Source organism: Uranotaenia lowii, chromosome 3, assembly GCF_029784155.1.
Source record: "Uranotaenia lowii strain MFRU-FL chromosome 3, ASM2978415v1, whole genome shotgun sequence".
NCBI classification, from domain to species: Eukaryota; Metazoa; Arthropoda; class Insecta; order Diptera; family Culicidae; genus Uranotaenia; species Uranotaenia lowii.
In genome coordinates, this window is record NC_073693.1 from 189,092,513 (window position 1) to 189,114,241 (window position 21,729).

Here is a 21,729-nt window from a genome sequence, read left to right on the forward strand (position 1 = left end):
TAATGGAAGGTGAATTCTATAAAAGGAGTGGCGCTTATTGATCCCCAAAAGCACCCCTCCGTAAGAATCGTCACGATCCAGACGGATGATATTAAAATCGTGGAAAGAGATGATAGAATGAGAAGCAAGCCAAGTTTCGGATAACGCAAAAATATCGCAATTTGTTTCATGAAGAAGAAATTTGAACGGATCCAATTTAGGGATTATACTACGACAATTCCACTGTAGAACAGTGATATCTCCGACCTCTCGGCTTAAATTAGCCATCGAGAGAGATAAACACTGAAAGAAGGGGCCAAGTTTGCATCAATTGCTTTAAAAATGTCTTTACTACAGGAAGCAACGCGGAAACGATGCCTCTTATCGATTCAGATACGTTGAAGAACGATAATATTCCATTTAAGATGTCGCTCAACTTAAAAATTCCCGATTGAGTTGATGGCTCAGCCGAAACTGTGTTAGATTTTGGGGGTTCCGAAGTCTCCGCTGGTTTTGGTTTATTTCGGGTAACAAAATTAATGGGAAATCCTGGCGGAATTGATTTTTCTTTTCCCGAAGTAGATGGTTTTTGTCCATCATCGATTGAAGAGCTAAATGTAGGAATTTTTTTTGGAATTTGCCGGTTCTTCGGAGCTGGTTTAGAACGTTTTCGAGAGTTCGCAACAAAAACAATAGGATGTTCTTCATCAGTCGTGTCAGTATCTCCATTGTCAACTGGCAGCACTGAGAAAATGTTACTTATCGGAGGCTGAATCGGGGGAGAAGCGCTCTTTAAAATAGCGGCGTAAGAGCGATTGGATCGTTCTTTCAAAGAGCGCCTCTCCTTATCCCAGCGACTCTTAAATGCCTCGCACACAGAGATATCATGAGGAGAGCCCCCGCAATAGATACATTTCTGCTCTATTGCTGAGCACGCTCCTTCCTCATGATCCTCTCCGCAACGAGAGCACCGTGCTTTATTGCAACAATGGGACTCGGTATGGCCCAATTTGATGCACCTTTTGCAACTCATTGGGCGAGGCACAAAGAGTCGCACAGGAAGCCTCAACATTCCGTCAATCAAGACGTAGTGAGGGAGGGCGGTTCCCGCGAAGGTAACACGAAATGAGGCTGAAGGCGAATACCCTTTAACTCCATTTATGACGTTGGCAGTTTTAAGTTGACGACAATCCAAGATTTCGACCGAAGCCGAATCAAGGCCTTTAAACTTACCAACGCCCTTGGATTTAATGTAGTCTTCCTCCAGACTCATTTCCGTTATCACGCCCTCGATCTCTACGTTTCGAGACGGAATGAAAATGTTGTACTCTAGCCTAAAGAAATTGCTGACAACAATTTCATTGGCAGCTTTCCGGTCAGCCACAACAACGCGCAACTTGTCTGGTCGCACCTTAGTTATGCTGGTCACGGAGGTCCATCTCGCCAGATCTTTAGTTATCTGAATCAAATTAAGTCGTTTTCCACCGGTTTTGGGCCGGATGAAAACCACCCAAGGCCCATTGAAAGTTGAACCATCTGTGTAGGTTCGGAGCCGGGTGGGTCTACTATTAACTGTGGGTGATATAAGATTATCCTCCATCAGAGCATGGGAAGCATTTGATGGACCAGCAACAGCCGATTCCTCCAAATACTCCTCATCCTCGTAGGTGACACTTTCGTCATCCACAGTTAACGGGTAAAGCCCCCCGCCTTCGCTCATATTTTCCAACGGGGACACGAATGCCTTCCGTGTGGAAAATATAAGCAAAGCTTACAACTGTTGAAATCAACTAAAGGGAAAAAGATAGAGGAGAAAAAGATAAAAAAGAATAAAAAGAACTCACAGTTATTTTTTTTAGACTTAAGCGAGTGTTTTTCTTCAGTTTCGGCACCGGCTCTACCACGTTGTCGTCCTTCGTTGGTTGAAGGTGGCGACGATCAATCAATTGCTGGGTCCTCCCTGTATCCCGATTACGGCAATCAGAACCAGAATCCTCGGTACGCCCTCCTCGGTATGCAAACCCGTATGTTCAGAGCGAACAAAGAGCACCCTTTTGATGATGATGATGATGGCCTTGGCGATGTTGGTGACAATGGCGAAAAACAATCCGCAGCTTCCGACCAAATTGGCGACTGCACCCTCGCACCGGTTGTTTGTTGGCGGTGTACGGCAATTGACAACCGTACCAGCAGGAAAAACTCTGTGGCAAACTGCAGGAAAACCACCGTTCGTGGCAAATTCAGCCAAATTTCGATTTTGCGATAGAAAAAATTCACTTCGAGACGGTCGTGAAAAAATGACATCCGCACTAGTCGAGCTACTTGGATGGAATGATTTCACAGGTTTTGAATTTCCCATACAAATTTGGGGCAGTCTAATGTAGAATCATGAATTCAAAGTTTATGAAAATGGGTCATCCATATCAACCGTTTATTGCTTTTGCAAAAATAACTTGAAAATTCAACGCATCGATATGAAAATTTGTACACAAGAATCAAGTGAGAAAATCAATTTGTTTTGAGTACTGAACTTTGGATTATGGTTAAACACATTTTTTATGCCCCGTTCTCGCTAAATTGTCATCAAAATGAAACTAGTCAATGTGCGAATTGAAGAACGGATTTTGGAAAAAATCTGAATAAAAATACTCTTCAGTGAAAGAAATATCGAGATTTTACATTCATTAAAATAATAACATCTTATAATATCAAATTTTCCCAGTTGCCAGCGAAACGAAGTTCGTACGGGATCAGCAAGTTTTACATAAAATCAACGAAATCCTAGTACTTATAATTATATAATTATATAATCATCAATCGTAAAATGAAGTTCCTCATTGTTGAATCAACCTCATGATGGCAAATTTTTCAAAAGTTAGTTCAGATTCAGTTCAGATAGCGGTCGATCACGATCAGCATGTCATCAGTCACTTCTGAGTTTTGCGAATTCTATGATTTGTTCATTTCTTTGAGTTTTGATAATATTCAGAAATGTTTATTTCCATAGAACGCGCTCCTAATTAGTCTGCTTGTTCCGAATTTCTGCAGGGAATGACCATGAGCCCGAGCCCGAGCCCGATCCTGAATGCAATGAATCAAACCCATTGAAATATATTTCCACTGACCTTTACTCATGTAGGACTACATAAAATAGAAAAAGGCATTCGATTAACGCCCATTGATCAGTGATTATATAATTAATATTGAATGAGGAATCGGTTGGAAAATTACAATCGGAGAAAATGAGAACAAAAATGTTTATAATGATGAAGTTCATCCAAACAATTTTATTGCTGACAAAGGCAAAACAAAGGCAAGTCTTCTGCATCTAGCTATTGAAACAAATCAACCAAATTCTATTTGATGAATCCTTATATTTAACCCATTAATGCATGACTTTTTTCAAATGATAATTGCAGTTATTGATTCAGTGAAATAATAATATTTAAATTCGAAAAACAAAACTCAACAGGTTTGGATTCGCTATTTTGAGTATTATAAAAGTTATGACCCATCATAGTTAAAAAATATTTTTCGAAATTCTTAGTTTATTTCAAAACGGTTTTACTAATTTCTTCAAAACCTTGTAAATTGGGTGCAGGAAGGTGTTTGTGATTGATTGAGATTAAAAAAAATGTTAGAATTTGCAAATCTGCAGAAATAACAGCAATTTTCCAAAAACTATTTTTTTCAAAAAAATAAATAAATTCAATTTTTGCAATTTTTTGGCATACTTTGTCCGATATCTCACACACACAATTAAATATTGTAATAAAAATACCATGGGCTAATTTCTTTTAATCTCTAGGATATTTTTTGTGAATATATCACTCAAAAATATTAACGCGTTTTCGAGGTATTTGGATTTGGATTAGTGTTGTTTTAAAACAACACTATGCATTAAAAGGTTAACGACTCAAAAAGGTTAGTTAAAAAGGCAAAAATATTGCACAGGAGATGGAAATCTGACTGGGGGTAAGACTGTTGAATTTCATCTCACATGATCCCCAAGATTTCACCTGTTATCTTCAGAATTGTGCAAACGCTGGTGGCCCCCGTGTGTTGACAAGCACCATCAGCGGTTGACTTTTTTTTTGTTCTTCCCAACGCGATAGCTGGACTCATACTTTAATCCACCAATATGTACCTAATGGCTTTTTAACAATGCCATATGAACTGGACTGTATCTTGCTCTTCCCATGTAGTAGCTGATAATGAAAAGCTAGCGTCTCATCTGTTTTGGGAGGATGTGTTGCTGAATGGACGACTTACTTAGTAGCATCTTGTTATTCCGATCTGAGAGAATGAGGAGACCAAGCGCTGATAACGTCAAGATCGTCAAATAGCAACACAGCTGTTTGTAAGCGTTCTGTTCTCGTATTATTTGGCTTTAATTTACGAAGTTCATGTGAACCAAACAGAGGTATGGGAAGGGGATGGGATTCGAAATGGCGTTCACAGATTTCATGAAATTATCACGTTTTTAACAAGAAATTGTCTTGAAAGTCTTAAGACTGGAGATTGATTTTTTTATGTTTATCAAACACGCAAAAATTCTAGATGATTTGAAACCTGTGGTTATATCAGACATTCGATCGTTACAGAAAATTATGTTTTTAACGTTTTAAATCAAATCAATATTTTCATCAAACTGGGAAACTCTGAAAAAAAAAACACCTAAAAAAGCGGTGTGTGCATTCGTATACCCTTGCATACCTTTAGGCGTTTTCTAGCGACGGAGGCAATGATCTGATGAAAGAAACATTCCAATTCTCAGCAGAGCGTAGTCAAAATGCAATTATCATCCGAAATTTGTTTTGTAATGAAGTTCAAATTTCAAACATTTTAATTAAATGTAATGTTCAGAATCCATTTTTTGGAACACTTTTTTGCAAACTTGTAATTTGAATTATTGATAATGATAACATGAACTCATAAACTGTGTTTTTCTTCTTCTCAAATTAAGAAGCAAATACTGTGGGAATCTTTTGAAATCATACTTGAGAACGGAGATCAGGGCTTTGTTCTGAAAGGAGATAGACTTTTGTTCTTGGTTTCGATTTTATTTTCAACAAACTAATTCTGCCTTCATATGTAGCGTTTATTAGGAGTGTTTTTCTTCATTAGGTTTTGTTGTTTGGTTTCCAATTTGAGTGTAGCATCGGGTCATAGGATAATTAACTACAGTCCATAGCTCGAACTGATCGTCACCGTGCACAAGTACGCGCCTTGATGTATCTATAAGCGATAGCTTAACGAATGGTGATGAATGAAATAACTGGATATGTTTCAATCAACAATTTAAGAACCAAACAGGAAAATCATAAATGAGCAACATAGAAAACTAAAACTTAACGATGTGAATAAACGAAACACGATTTAAAATCATGCGCATGACTATGAATGAATTTTTAAAACTAACGACAGTTATTCAGCGTGCAGAATCGGTGACGATACCAGCTGAAATGTTAGCGCATCACGTTGTTAGCATAACTAGCTATTATTATTTGTTTGAATTTGTTACAGTGTCTATGGATCAACTACTTGGTATAATCCGATAACTTTGTATCCTAATATCAAAATAATGTTACAATAGTTTCTCTGTTACCTTACACAAAAGTATCTTCTTTGTAGGTGTATAAACCATTCAAGATTTCTGCGACCGAGCGTGATTCACTTGAGTGCTATCGGATTTTGTTTCGCTATAGAATCTCCATAGCCACTATCGAAGTTAAAACCTTTGTTAAATCCTATCATCACCTAACTTGAATCGACTTTTGGATCTCATTTTCACATTTCCTTCCGCTATGTACAGCTTAGAAACAACTAATACTCGTTTTCCACTTGAGAAAGCTTTAGTTACCGATTCAAACTATTAAAAATTGGCTTCAGATTTTTCAATGGCATTACGTGAACTAGCTTGGTAATTTGTTTTCCGAATCTTTTCGATCACTAGTAAGTTTCTTAACCAAAATTAAAACGAAAAAAAATACTAAAATTAAGAAACATCGCTCACAAAGGCTAACAATCTTACACACATACAACACAGTCGTACACAATACACAATAAACGCGGATTCGCACAATCTCAGGTTCTATTCGATCCTAATAAACTCTGATTGATAACCTCACAGACATTTACTTTACAACTTTGTATGACACTGTTCTCTTTTTAGTTTCTTTTTAGATGGAACAAAATTCCTTTCATTCGAAGGTTCTTTGCAGAGCACAAAGCACAAAAGCGCACGAGAAAAAAAAACTAGTGCATTTGCTCAGTATGTATAAGAGGTTCGTGTGCTACCCACTACATATTATTGGTGGCGGCCTTTTGGTGCGCGATCAGGAATCGAAGATGCGTTGATGATTTGTATAAAGAATCAATCTAGAGCACAGATTCCATCTGACTAATTTCCTTTCCGTTGCTTCCGTTGGCAGGAGGATGTTTGCTGCTGCTATTATTGTTGTTGACCGTGGACGATGATGTGAGTATCGAGGAGCTGATCGGTTGTTCCGTTGATGGACTCGGTGCCGTTTGGACGATCTTCGGCACCATCGTAATCGGTTTGTCGTCATCATCAGCCATGTCATCCTCCTGGCCCTCGTCGATCGGGGTCAGCACTTCGACGTGGACCGGAGTTTCGTCTGTTTTGCGGAATCTGGGGACGGAAAAAAAATTAAAATATTTACTTTAATTGCATAACAACAGGGGTTAAAAGCACTTAATTTTCGATTGCAGTTACTGCCAATATTATTTTCAGATCGAAAAACACACGGAAGAATTATATTCCCTTTTGGATGCTCCTCTTGACAAGCTTAATATTTCATTTTGTCCATTGAGAACGAGGTTAAACGGAAAAATTTAATTCCTAGTCCCTGGTTACAGTTTTACGTCGAGAATCGGACAAACATCACAACGAAGTTATTCCCGAAGAATGAAAATGGTTATTACGGGAATTTCAATTCAGTAATTCCATTTTCGCTCAAGAAAAATACAATTGAGGCTCTTGGGATCAGAGGGGTGCAAGTGCCTGAATGATAGTTTCGAGAAAACGCGCTTCAAAGTTGTGAAGGTGCTCGATTTTCCATATATTTTTCGAATTCGAGCAGTTTAATTCAATCAAAAAAACTGTTCAAAAAATTATAAAAAAATCTGAGGTTTGCACCAGATGTACATTGAAACATGAAGAATCGTTAGGTATACTTAACTCAAAATTTATGATTTTGGCACTTGCACCCCTCTGATCCTGAGGGCCTCAATTGTATCATTAGTGGATTGAACAATCAAGCTGATTGAAAATATAGCGAAAATATCATCAAAACAGTAAAAAAGACATGCTTAACATAATTGAGGCTCTCAGGATCAGAGGGGTGCAAGTGCCAAAATCATCAATTTTGAGTTAAGTATACCTAACGATTCTTCATGTTTCAATGTACATCTGGTGCAAAACTCAGATTTTTTATAATTTCTTTGGAAATGTCCACGCTTGTCCACGGAGAGGGGGGTAGGGGTTTGGGTCATGTCCACCTGGACATTTTTTTTTCCTTGTAGGGGAGAGCCCACTGCGACCAGTAGTTGATCTATTGTGGTAATAACCCCGCGTTACTGTATGCTATCAGGCTCACCTGCACTATGGGTTGAAGTGACAGTTGATTGCTGACTAAGCATTTTATCCCAATCAGGTATGATATCAAAGATGTATGATATAACCTTCTTAGGGCTGATATGCAACCATATGTCTTGTGCGCTTATTAACTTTGCCCCAAGAACACGCTCTCTTCCTTAAGGAGGGCGCAGCAGTTGCATAAGAGATGCTCTGCAGTTTCTTTTTCGAACCCGCAGAACCGACATTCGTCGTTTTGAATAATGTTTATCCTTTTGAGATGCTGTTTTGTTGGACAGTGTCCTGTAAATAGACCAGTGTAAGTACTTAACTCGTGCTTACTTAAGTTCAACATGTTTTTGGAGAGTCGTGCGCTTGGTTCAATGAATCTTTTCGCCTGAGTTGCTCCCTCTGCTGTTCTCCAGTTGGAGACAATAGTGGTGCTTTCCCAGTTCTTGAGTTCCATATTCAAGGCACTCCTAGATACTCCGCAGAAAGGTTCAGGTCCAATTAACAGGCCCTGAGATCCTTCCCTAGCCACAGGGACATACTTACTTTTAAAATATTTTCTAAAGGTGAATAAATATTAAGATGTTTAAATCAAAATCTTCAAATGGCATACCTTTCTAGTTTAAGTTTAAACAATAAGAAGCTACTTGAAAGCAAGTGATAAATATAATAATAAAGAATTTTAAAATTTTCATTTTGTTTTTATATCAGTAAATTCTTATTCGGTTTTACAAAATCAGCAAAAAACGAAACAAACTGTTTAAATCATAGTAGTTTAGACAGTGGCCAGTAATTTGTAAGTTCTAATTAATATGTGTCTTTTAGACTGTCCCAAATTTGTATGAGAAATTTCAAGCTTGTGAAATGTTTTGCGCTGCAGGCTTAAATTGATCCTAGGCCTAGTACAAGGTCTCATGCCAAATTTGGGCCAGATTGAGATCGGATCACGGGAAGGGGTCGCTCGAGGAGCCTAAAGTTTGTATGGGATTTTGGGACATTTTGTTCGGCAGGATCACGAAAATCCAGTTTTTTATGAATAACGTTGGTCCCCTTCGGCCGATTCCTTTTGAAAACGGTGTTTCTTAAAGCCTAAACAATGACCAATATTTCATCCGAAGACTGCATTTCGATTCCACTTATGATAAAAAACTTATTAAACTTAAAAAATGGGGTATCTTTTTTCAGGGTGGTATTCATCACTAATTATGCTGCGTAAAAATGTTTGAAGCAGTGTCTCTCATGAATAGTGATGAATATCACCCTTAAAAAAGATAACTACTTTTTGAAACTTAATAACTTTTAAGTCTTCACTTTAATCGAAATGCAGTTTTCGGATGAAATATTTGTCATAGTTTAGGCTTTAAGAAAAAAAAACCATTTTCAAAAGAAATCGGCCGAAGGGGACCAAAGTTATGTATGAAAAACTGGATTTTCGTGTTCTTCCCGAACAAAATGTCCCAAAATCCCATACAAACTTTTGGCTCGTTGAGCAACCTCTTCCCGTGATCCGATCTGGCCCAAATTTGGCATGAGACCTTGTACTAGGCCTAGGATCAATTTAGGCCTGCAGCGCATAACTTTTTCAAATGTCGGGTCATTTGGGGCACTCTAGTGTCTGTATAGGTGATCATACATTATTGATTGTTTGATAGTACCATGACTAGTTTGGTTTTTATACTGTTTCAACCCAATATTTGTACGTTTAGTGAATTTCTACAATTACGTGCAACAAAACCTGCGTCGAGGAATTGTTCGAGTTTTGCCAACAAATATATTAGGTGGTATGAATAAGAAAATAGCCATTGCTTCGATAACTTTACTTAGCTCTAACATTAGAATGGCAAATTTGAAAGCATTTGCTCAACTAGAAAAGCAGAGTAGAATTTACTTTCATCCAGTTCCGTATAAAAAATATGCATGCCATTCGAAGTATTTGGTTCACAAAACTGCTCGAAAATGGCAAAAGCAATTAGGTACTACAGCTTTATTCATATCAGCCATTGTCAAATCATATTTTGCCTCTCGAGTCTCAACATCTCCAGATAGAATTATTTACACACTTTGTCCGGTAAATTGGCGGCATCGTCTATCTGTTTTTTTTTTCTGTGCGAACGACTTTAAGAAAGAAGACTAAGTGATCAGTCTTCGTTGAGATTCGGAAACGAGCACACGTTTTAAAGCTGAGCTCCGTTTTAACAAACACGTTGCGTTATCGCGTGGTGATCAATTTTTTTTGCTTTCAAACGGAAACTTCTAGTGCCGAAGTTAAAATGGATTCTACTCGCAAGAATACTTTGAAAATAGTGTTTTCTGATGTGATAAAGGTTCCAGCCCGTTTGGTTGTGTTGCAATTTGTTACAATTAATCTTTTCTGTTATATTTAAGATACGATATGAGCGCATTAGCAAACACTTTTTATTTTTAAACCCATTCCCTCATAAATGATTTGAAGCTTGCTTACACGAAGCAAGCAAATAATTCATATTTGCAATCATCAAACCGTTTAACACTGGAAAAAAACGGAACAACCTGCCTGGCATAGAACAACCTGGTCTTAAAAAGGTCGAAAAAACAAATTGGCACCGAAAAGTTGGCAGCATTTTTTTTCACTTGTCAATTGGAGGGAAGTTTCCGGAAAAAAGAGGACAAGTGCGGTGGCTCGTGCGTCGTGGGCCGGAAAGATTGGGTTGTTCCCCGAGCACCCCGAGTGTTGATTGGCCGTCGAAGATAAAGTTGCAAAAGTCCGGAATTCGCGATTTGTTGCACGCGATTTCATTTTGCCGGGCCGTTTTCGGGAAAAGTAATACGCGCAGAACGAAGCGGGCATAAGCAACCGAGCCGAGACGGGCCGAATCTGGAGGAAATTTTTTTCTCTTGAAGCCCGGAGTGTGGTGTGTTTGCTTGCCAGGGAAATAGTATTTCCCAATGGGAAAAGTGTTGCTGGCCACGTCGTTCAAGTTGGATCCTCGGTGATTTCGACCATCTCAGGGCAGGAGTGTCGTCTGCGTCGGAAAATTGAATTTCAACTCGCACGTTTTGCTTCGCCAACATTCCTCATCGTCCGGAAGGAGGAGCCTCTCGGATAGCGGCTCTCATTGGTGTTCTCCGTCAACCGGAGGGCACACCCATCAACTTTCCAGCCCATTGTGCGGCAGTTCCGGGAAGCGCGCCGGATCTCAGCGTTTCTTTTGGTACTGATGACAAGTCATCAGCAAGGTGCTATGACGGGATTGTCCGAAGCGAAGCTGTCGGCGAAGCGCGAAGACAGAAGGAGGTTCGGTCCGGAATGGCAAGGAGCCAAGAAACGAGCGTTGGGTGCGGCACGGGTGAGGTCATCCGAAGCGTGTCGCACAGCCCGGGAGAGACAAATCGCAGCCTGGCAAATACGGCGCAAGTCGGTGCTGGCAGCCCGAATCAAGCATGCCGCATCATCAAAGGAATCTTCGTGGGAGGCGTGATAGAAATACACGTAAGTCGCTAAAATCTTTAATTTTATGGGGGGAACTACAAAATGGGTTCATTCAAAATGCAACTAAATTGAAGTTTCCCACAAGATGTTTGCTATTATGTCATTTTTATTTTTGTGGCATCGACCACAGAAAGCCTCCGTCACAAATTTACAATGAACGAACTTAAATTTCCTGCAACTTGTGTACATACGATATATAAAGACGAGTACGATCATAGTTTCTTTATAAAATTTTTGGATGACCTTGGTTTCAACTAATTTACGGCCAACATGGAAGAAGAATATTTATTCTTGTACAGCGATGGTCAGAGTGCACCTGTAAAATTGGAAGTAGCTAGTCGTTTGTTTCGATACGTCAGGATATTCAATCTGCCGCCAGAAACTGACGACGAGGAAATAGCAGCTGTTATGAGCAGGTTTGGCGTGGTACGACAGCAGGTAAGGAAACGTTACCAATTGGAATACGTCTATCCGGTGTACAGCGGAATACCAGGGGTGCATATCGAAATAGCGAAGGAGATCCCAGCTAACCTACACATAGGGCATTTCAAAGTGCGGGTATACTTTGACGGCCTTAAGAATAAATGCTTCATATGTAGGCAAGAGGGGCACATGAAAGCCGAGTGTCCAAAGTTAACAGCAACATGACATCAACCAGGCGTCGACTCAAGCTCTAGTACCTCCAGTACCAGCACAACGAACGTAGATAAAACACCCAATCCTGCATCGTACCGTAGCATTGTGGCCGCAGCCTTAAGGAATAACCAACCAGAGGAATCGATATTGGCGTCGAAAATGACTCCCATGATCAAAAAAACCGAACGAACCGATGGAAGCTCTTCGAAAAAACCAGATCAGCGAATCAAGATCCGAACCCAAACGGATTCAAGATGAGACGGCACATGAAGCGGCAACACCGGAAGAATCAGCGACAATTCGCATCGCCGAACGGCTCGACGAAATGAACACCGACGATTTTCTGTTAGTTACGAAAAAACGTGGGAAGCAGTCTTCATCGGAAAGAAGCACCGGCTTGGAAGAATCTCCTAGTGGACGGTCAAAAACGAAGAAAGCGCTCACAAATACTACCAGAGCAGCGCGAACAAAATCTAGTTTCGAATCACGCACTCTAACGATAATAAGTTGTATTATAAAATTATTCTGCTTTTTCCTCATGAAAGAGCGTTTTACAAAGTGATCTAAAAGTAATTAGCATGTAGCAGTATTTGGTAAAAAAACAACGAAAAAATAATATGTTGAAATGAAAAAACGACGTTTAAGACATTTTATTTCTATTATTTAGAAATAATCAGCGCACTTATTTTTGATAAGTTCGTTAGAGCAGTAATAGAATACTTTATCAGCTTTGCCTATATATTTGTAAATTTGAGTTATTGTAAAGTAAGGTCTATTTTGTCGTAACCAAAAATGTAATTCTTGAAAAAAACAAAAGTGATAGCCCGCCAGGATTTCTTCTTCTTCTTCTTCCTTCTACTTGAACTGCTTGCAGCATCGATGATCTGCCGCAGTTCTGGATTAAGCGCCAGTAACTTAGACTATATATCCTTGGTGGATCCTTGGTGGAATACTGAACTGAGGAATTGCCGTAACCGGCTACGGAAAATCAGGAAAATCTTTTTTGCTTTTCGAAATAAACCAAATAATCTTCTACTGCACGAGCGTACAAGGAGCTGAACTCGAGCAAATTCAACGAGTACCTACATACAACGCAAGAATCAACACCTTAAACCGATCCGAAATCGTGTTAATAATTCATTGATCAACAGAAATCGAGCAACGGGATTCCAGCTACCGTGTCCTACCATGACAAGATCGCCACCGATCCGAAGGATGCGGCAAACCTATTCAAGACGTTCTCCCGAAGCGTGTTAAGAAACAATTTACCACCTTCGGAGGAAGCGTACTTGAGTAGTTTGCCAGTGTACAACATGAACCTACCGCAGTTTCAAATCACCGAGAACTATGTGTTAACCGAACTTGAAGCATTGGACACATCTAAAGGAGCAGGGCCTGATCAACTACCCCGCCTTTAGCTGAGCTTAGCTTGATTGACTACTCACATCCACCTTAAGTCATTGAACCCGAAATGCCGTTAAAAATTCTGAATTATATTTTTAAAATGATATAAAGTTCTTGTTTTCAATAGTTTATTCCATCATAATAGTAATAAAGCATTTCGAATTCCATAACCGCAGGTGTGGCTCAGTAGAATGAATTCTACATCACCAATTCGCTTCAGTCCAGCTGCACTGCTGCCAGCTGTGAAATTTACGAACAGAGTGAGCTCAAGTGTACACAAAGTGAGTATATTTATGAGGTTTTTCAAACAGTTTTTCAATAGTTTAAAAAGGTTTTTTTGGTACGTTTCTTCTACAAGTTCGTTGTTTAACGTAAGTAGATTCAAATTTCGTATAGTTTGTAAATTTTTTTCCAACGATATAGTTACAGATGATTAAAATAAAATGCATGTTTAATTCATCGCTTTATGGAACCCCACAGAAAACATTATTTTATGGGGAATTTTTGCTTGGACCCTCCCCGTTTTTTTCACTAAAAGTTAATAGAGATATAACTAGTTGCAAAACGATTTTTGGTAGAATTTTGAAATTTGAAACTACCTAATTTTTTTACATATAAAAATCACTGATTTTATTGACCAAAACAAGCATATAAGAACAAAACGAATTCTCTATGGGAACTGCTTTGATCGTTCTGGAATGTAAATAAAGATGAAACGACCTAGAGTGTATTCTAATTTATTTACTTTAACAGTTTTGCAGAAGCCAAAAAAAAAATCAATAAAGTGTTTTTAAGCTTAAAGATACATGCAGTTCGAGTAAGCGAATAACGACTATATGCAAATGGAAGGCTACAGTTTGTGTTGTCTATGCACTAAGTTCATTCGGTTACAATTTGGTTATTTATTAAGATCTCATTTCCGAACACTTAATAAGTTTAGAAAAAGTTATAATAGTTATCAGGAATGAATGGAAAAAAAGTTAAGAAATTAAACATACTTTTATTTGAGAACGTTATTTCATCACATCTGATAATCAATTTAATAAGGCCTCACAATATGTTGGGCAAAAAAATTATGAAAAAAAAATCAAACAATCGGTTCAATATTAAATTACTTATAAATGAGATTCGTTTTTAAATTTGACATCAAGTATAACAAATAAGCATGTCTAAAATTTGTTGATATTATGGTTTTAAAATTATTTAATAATTTAGACATGAAAAGTACATTGTTTGAGTGAAGTATATAGTTTAATATTAAAGTAATAATAATTTTGTATGATGAATGCTGATTTTTTTTTATTAATTAACTTACCTTTGTGCATTTTTTCAATTGAATCAATCCAAAAATAACAAAGAAAACCAAAAAAAAAAAAAAGTCAACTTTCAAGTCGATTTGCCATACCTTGACGGCTTAACACAACCAAAACTCGCTCATATGTGATTATTCAACTATTTTTTATGAATGTTAAGTTGAAAAAAATTTAAAACTGACCATTTTTTATTGATAAATTCACTTTTAAAAAAAGCTTGTTTTTCAATACCATTTGAAAGCACTGACTTCAATCACATAATACTCACCTTGAGAACACATTTAAAAAAATAAAAAAGCAAAAAAAGAATCTTGAATAGTTTTTCGATCTTTCCCTTTCATCAGTTTTTGTGAAAATTCGGCAGGTGTTTCAAAATTTCACTTTTAAAAGTGTTGATTCCATGCATCATTTGTTTACATTTTCCTACACTCTGTTCAGCTGTCAAAATCCAGTGCGCCCGACCCCCATGGTTGCTACTCCGTGATTGGCCGAGGCCATCAATTTTGCCCAGAGGTCAAAAGAATGGTGTCTGGGATTGACAGCACATTCACAATGAACAAAACTGATGCCTGATCAACTACCCCGCCTTTCTTCAAAAACTGCGCTCGCAGTATCAGCCGTCCTGCACAAATGCATTTCAACCGCTCTCTGGCCGAAAGCACCTTCCCAACACAATGGAAATCAGTGAACTCCCATTCATAAATCAGGTAACATCAATAAGGTCGAAAATTACCGAGGAATTTATTGGAATGTCCACGAAATAATTTCCCCTCAGCAACACGGATTTATTCGCAATCGCTCTACAACCACTAACTTAATGTCGTTCGTCTCGTCTCTAATTGATACCATGGCTATCTTTGAACAAAATGACGCCCTGTACATCGACTTAAGCAAGGCATTTGATAAAGTTCCACATGCCCTGGCAATCGAAAAACTCATAAGGATGGGTTGCCCAACTGGTTAACGCAACAGTTATTTTCCCATTGAGGCGGCCACTACGCACACGTTAAAGTAAAGGAAAGTCGATCTGAACCGTTCGAAATCTCATCTGGAGTTCCTCAAGGGAGCATCTTAGGACCTTTGATTATCGTTTTATTTGTTAACGACCTCGCCACTGCACTAACGTCATCCAAACTGTTTTATGCTGACGATCTTAAGATTTTTGAAGTTGTGAAAAACGATTTTGATAGCTCGTTGCTTCAAAGGGACATCAATGCTTTTCTGAGCTGGTGTCACGGCAATAGCATGGAAGTCAATGTAGATAAATGCTGCGCAATAGGGGAGAATGGGGATGTTTGATCCCCTTTTCTTGTTTTCATCATATCTTTTTGGGAATATTTAGCAACTTGCCGTCTTTTGCATTTTCTGACAGCGTGTAATTTCAAGTTTCTATGCTTCGGAAGTTAGAACGATACACGAACTCGTTGATTAACTAGAAGCATTTTCGTGAGATTAAAAAAATGTTGATATTTCATTAAGTTACAGGAGACTTGATCCTTTACTAAAGGAGACTTGATCCTCAATTCAGGGTTCCCAAACCCTAGGCAAAATTCTTGTAAAATCCAAAGATTAAAGGTCCGTTGATTATTTTTGCCATATTAGTTCTCATTTCACAGTTTGTAAGCATCAGACAAAAAGAGTTCTAAAAGTTTGTCTACTACCCTATTGCACACTATACTTTATGGCGCCATTTAATTGTACAGTATATTATGTCTTTTTTATCAAATAATTACTGGATAAACATTAGTTTTTGAACAGATATTTATAATTTCATGATAAGCAACGATCAAGATCCATTCAGAAGAAAAATATATCTTTTAGACTATAGGGATCAACTATACCCGTAACATACATTTTGGAAAACTTTTTTTTTTAAATTGGGAGTTTACTGTTGTTTTGGAAATATGGCATTATGAAGTTCAAATTATATTCGAACTATTGGTATATTGGAATAAATATTTTTATCATATTTTTTTTCTTGTGGGGAGCATTTTAAAAAGATAAAAAAGATCTTAAAGTAACGTTTTGTTAGATTTTTTAAACAAAGTGCAATAACTCAAAAATGAATTTTCAAAAAAAAAAAATGGAAAACAAATTTGTTTTTTTTTGTTCTATTTGGCAAAATTTTCTAGAACATAATTTGATCTATGTAAGACATTCCAGTTTCGAGATATAGCTAAGGAATCAAGTATCCCCAGGGATCAAGTATCCACTTTCATCCCTATATATTAAAAATTTCAATCATTATTGACTCACCTCTTCATAAACGGAGCAGCAAAGCTGAAAATGGCCGAAACGCCGAACAGTGCTCCGGCTACGTAGAACGGAATCGAATAGGTTTGGGTAGCATCGTACAGAGCTCCGGCCAGGGGCGATCCGACAATCGTTGCTGCTCCTCTGAACAGAATCAACAGTCCGAAGGCGTTGGTCAGTTTGTCCAGTCCTAGAAGATCTACCAATATAATTGACGTCAGCGAAATGTAGCCGGCTAGAGGAAGAAAGTTTGGTTAGCATCCGGAAGCAATGAGGTTGGATTCTCTATCGCTTACCAACAGCAATACCGAACGAAATGGCCATTGCAACGTACGAGGCATAGCTGTGGCAGAATGGAGTCAATCCGACGGAAAACGTTGAGATTAGCAGACAGATATTGTTCATGAATAAGGCATCAACTTTGGGAAAATCCGCCACATAACCACACACGATCCTAGCAACGGTGTTCGTGATACCGATGATCGAAATTAGGAACGAAGCCGAGTTTTGTTCGATACCCTGGAATGTTTTAACGTGATTAGAACATCATATCTGAGATCCCTGTAATCAACAACTTACATCTAGTTTAGCTGCATCGACTAAGTACACAAAGGGCACGTAAAGACCGGCCATGCCGAAAATATTGGAAATGCCGATCATCATAAAAACGGGATCCTTGAGCAGGCTGACGTCCATCATCGCGCCGAGGGCGTTTTTGAACGATTGAGGAAGGGCTAGGCATGGACATAAATCATACTCTGCAAAGGAGATAACCATTCATTAAACTCAGAAAGATTCGATCAGGTGACGATATATCAACTTACGTTCAGCACCTTTCTCCAGATCAGCCGGAACATCCTTGGCATGGTCGCGTTCGAACTTGGTCAGCGAGATCACCGAGTTGCGGTAGTTGGTGAGAGACTTCTGCGACTGGAACTCCTTCAGGTTTGTTACCGAGCCCGAGTAGAAGATATCCTTACGGGACAGTGGCCTCACCATGGCCGGCCGATCAGCCTTCAGCGACGCCTTAGAGGTGTACATGTTCTCGTTCTAAAAGTGGGGTTTGTATTTCATGTGTTTTTGTTTTTGTAGGGTGAGAGAGAGAGAGAGATAGGGAATGAAAGTGAAGCGTAAGTATTTTGTTGTTCGATTGGGAAATGGATGTTAAAGGCATGCAAAAAACGTGTTTAGTGCTGTGCAATGCTTTCTAATGGGGAAGATGGAGCGATAAAGATCATGCTCTGAACGGTTATATGGCAACATGCGTGGTAATTTTAATGCGATTGATGAGTTTGTTTTGTTTGAAATATCTTTGGACACGTCTCAAGGTATTCCAGCCCTAGTTTTAGTTTTATTGATTAGATCCTAGGCTTCAGCCCTTTATCTTATTCTATAATATAAATGACTCTTAATAACTACAGTAATTGTTAATTTGTAAAAGAGCACTGCACAATTCTACTTTTGATTTGTTCTCTGGACATGCTTAGTTGAATAATATCGACATTTGTGTTGTAAAATGCCATCATTCGGTACATTGGTTCGTTTCTGGCGTAATTCTGGATGCGATTAGCTAGTTGAAACGGCCTTACGCTTCGTAAACTGCTGCGGCCTTCGTACGGAGATATACAAGATAATAAATACGGCGAGTAATATCTTCCACAGATTAAGTCCTTTAGAAACAGTGCGTCGATCGATTTTCTTCGGGTTTGCAGCGTTTCCAAACCTACCAGCATGCACAAGACTCGATACTCCGGCATTTCTGCTTGCCACCCAAGGTTTCTCAAAGCGTATTTCAAGAACTTCTTCTGAACTCTCTCTAGTCTGTTGTTGTGTATGTTGTAGTACGGTCGCCACACAATGCCAGCATATTCAATGACGGTCCTAACTAATCCAGTGTAGATAGAAACAATCGTGTAGGGATTATCCAGCTCGTGACAGATTCTACTAACCATTCCGAACATAGAATTGGCCTTAGCTACAACTTTTTCGATGTGTTTTGAAAAAATTAACTCCGCGTCCAACTCCACTCCTAAGTCTTTTACTGAGCTTTGCCGAGCAATGATGAAATCGTTTTCTAAGCGGTATTCATAAGTGATATTGCTTATTTTCCGGGAAAATGTTATCACGTTGCATTTCGAGGAATTGATCTTTAGGCCGAATCTACTGCAACACTCTGTGAATCTGTGCAAGGCGTTTTGCAGAGTCACGCAATCCTTCGGGTGACGAATAGGTAAAAACATTTTCAAATCATCGGCATAAACCAGCGCGAACACATCAGTCAGCACTTCAGGAAATTCGTTCATAACAGCGATGAAAAGAAGGGGTCCCAAGTGACTCCCTTGTGGAACACCACTGTTGACCGAGAAAGTACTAGATCTCACGTTCTCCAGTTTGACGTATTGCGTTCTTTCGATCAGGTACGAACGAATCCATTGGAGACAGGATCCGGTTATTCCATTCTTGCATAATACCGACAGTAGAGCGTTTATATTGATTACATCAAAGGCTTTGGACATGTCAGTGTATATTGCGTCAACTTGAAAACCTTGCATCATCCACTGCGAGGTTCTCGATACAAACTCTGTTAGGTTCGTTACGGTTGAGCGTTTCTTGAGAAAACCATGTTGAACATCCGAAGTCTTCGTTTCAATCCACGGGTAAATCTTATCGTATACAATACTCTCGAAAAGTTTGGGTATTGCAGAGAGAATTGCAACACCACGATAGTTTTCTACGGTGAGCCTGGAACCGTTCTTGTGTATCGGTATAACATGCGAGATTTTCCAAAACTTCGGGAATAAACCGGCACGAATCGATGAAGTGAAGAGGAATTGTAAGGGCTCTTCGATTCCACTCACACATTTCTTTAAAAATGAATTTGGTATTCCATCAGGGCCACAACTTTTCGATTCGTCGAGCGATAAAATCTTTCGTCGTATATCAGATGCCGCTATGGTGAATTCGGGTAAGATTTCTACTGGTGATTGGCGTTCTTGTTCTATTTCTGCGTTGCTCAAACGATACACGCTGTGAAAGTATTCGGCAAAGAGCTCGGAAGCATCTTCCAAAGATTCTGCTTTGTTGTTGTTGTAAGAAACATTTTTTGGTATCAAGTTAGACTTACGTTTCGAGTTGACATACTTCCAAAATCGTTTTGGTTCAGATTGTATATTTTGTTGAAGTTCGTTCAAATAGCTGCATCGTTGGGCTCTATGCAAACTATTGAATAAATTAGCCGCTGTTCGGTATGCTGTTTTATCATGCTCAGATTTACTTCTGCGGAATTTGTTATGCTTCTTTCCCTTCCTATATACATATGTATCACTCCAGTATTATTAAGGTCGTAATGGGTCGTAATCCAGACTAATAAGGATTTAATTTGTGACTAATCCCGGAAATCATTCTTTAGTTCCAGAATCAAATCCAATCTACTATTGTAAATATCTACTTTCAAAGACTCTGCTAAGGTTCAACTGTAAACAAGAGGACTTGGTTACACAAAGAACTAACTGCGCTATGCGGAGTTCGTGCCGATGGCGTCATCGTTCAGCTTAGCATAGGTCCGTACAACTGCAGAACACAAGTGGCGCTAGTCTAACTGATGGTCGATACGCCGCGTAATGTGAAGAGCTGCCGTTGCATGGAGTTTGGACATAGGTCGTTGAATTTCGAGCTGTCGACAGACGCTGTGTCGTAAGTTTATGGTCACGTTTCGGGCAGTGTGGTGTGTCCCGTTTCCCAGGAGGCACAACCGAAGTAGAATGATCCTACTCTGTCAGAGAACATTCGATAAGAGTGCATCCAACCCTAAGATTAAAACTACAATGATAAGACTTTAACTATTGAATTTTAAGTAGATTTCAGGGATACGTCAGGTCGCGTACAATAGCTCCATTGCACAGTTGTGCAGAACATCAATCTAGCTGTACGAAATTAATAGCGCCCAGGGATGAAGTGATGGACATTTGATGTCTTCAGCAACATTGTTCAATTTTACATGGAGTATATTCTGGTATAAAATTTTTTGACAAGGTGTCCACCGATAGCGAGATAAAAATGTTAACTTTTTTGTTTTTCAAATAAGGCGTTTGATGTCTTTAACAAAGTTGTTTATCTGACTAAAATACATAATTTAGTCAGAAATGTCAAAGTTCTATTATATTACCCTTATGAGTTACAATCAAAGTAAAAAATACCTTGAAAAACCAGTTGTCTAAATCTCACACGTTGTAGATTGGATAAAATGGTTCGCTGTCTTCGAAACAAAGCTGTAACAAGCCAAGTTCTACAATTGTCTCATACATCAATATGGTTTTAAAAGTTGCTGAAGCTCTATAGATAGCATTTAGTTTATTTGGAAGGCTCGTCCATCAGAAAGTGCACATTTTCACATCACCACCTTTTTGTGATTATTCTTGATGATGAGCGGGACCGTTTCTTTTTTAAAATAGCGGGTGGAACTCGGTGGAACTAGCAGAGTTTTGAATGATTGAAAATACTTTTTTTCTATATCTAAATTATCTATTTTAATCGGTGGAACTAGCAGAGTTTTGAATAATTGAAAATACTTTTTTCTATATCCAAATTATCTATTTTAATTATAGAAAAAACGCTGAAAACATTTAATTTATTGATAAAGCACGATTAAGTATTCCATTTTTTTTTAAATATATTTTGAATTTTTAATCCAAATTTATATTCATTTCTTCAAATAATTCTAGCTCCAAAAAACAATGGAACTAATGTGTCAGATTTGATAGAGCACAGAATTTGTATTTGATAACAGATAATTGAGTAGTAGAACCGACTTTGCCAGTACAATTCAAGTGGTTCCAAGTAATTTGTATAGAAACTATCTAATTGTCGATTCATTTTTGTCTTTTCGTTGAATCTTAAGTTTCCTATCGTGGACGTAAGAGTGCCTGGAACTCCATTTGAACCTTTTTAAAATCTTTGGAAGTTTTCGAGGTTAAATTGTTCTTCAATTAATTTCATAATACTGCAAGGTAACTCAAAAGAGTGAATAATTTATGAAACTATGTCTATTTTGTTTCCTCTAATCAATC

The 21,729-nt window shown here is 38.4% G+C and overlaps 1 protein-coding gene across 7 annotated transcripts in view; it reads right to left on the minus strand.

The window, feature by feature from the left end:
- Positions 1–5,022: 5,022 nt before the first annotated feature.
- The window catches only part of LOC129751075 (uncharacterized), a 107,907-nt gene continuing 91,200 nt past the window's right edge, over positions 5,023–21,729 (minus strand). For all 7 annotated transcript variants that reach the window (XM_055746356.1, XM_055746349.1, XM_055746352.1 and 4 more), the window contains 5 exons: positions 17,488–17,713; positions 17,243–17,421; positions 16,960–17,182; positions 16,667–16,898; positions 5,023–6,634 (listed from right to left, as the gene is read on the minus strand). In XM_055746356.1, coding sequence (XP_055602331.1) covers positions 6,361–6,634; positions 16,667–16,898; positions 16,960–17,182; positions 17,243–17,421; positions 17,488–17,713 — 1,134 coding nt within the window. In that variant the 3' untranslated portion in view covers positions 5,023–6,360. The remainder of the gene's footprint in view (positions 6,635–16,666; positions 16,899–16,959; positions 17,183–17,242; positions 17,422–17,487; positions 17,714–21,729) is intronic.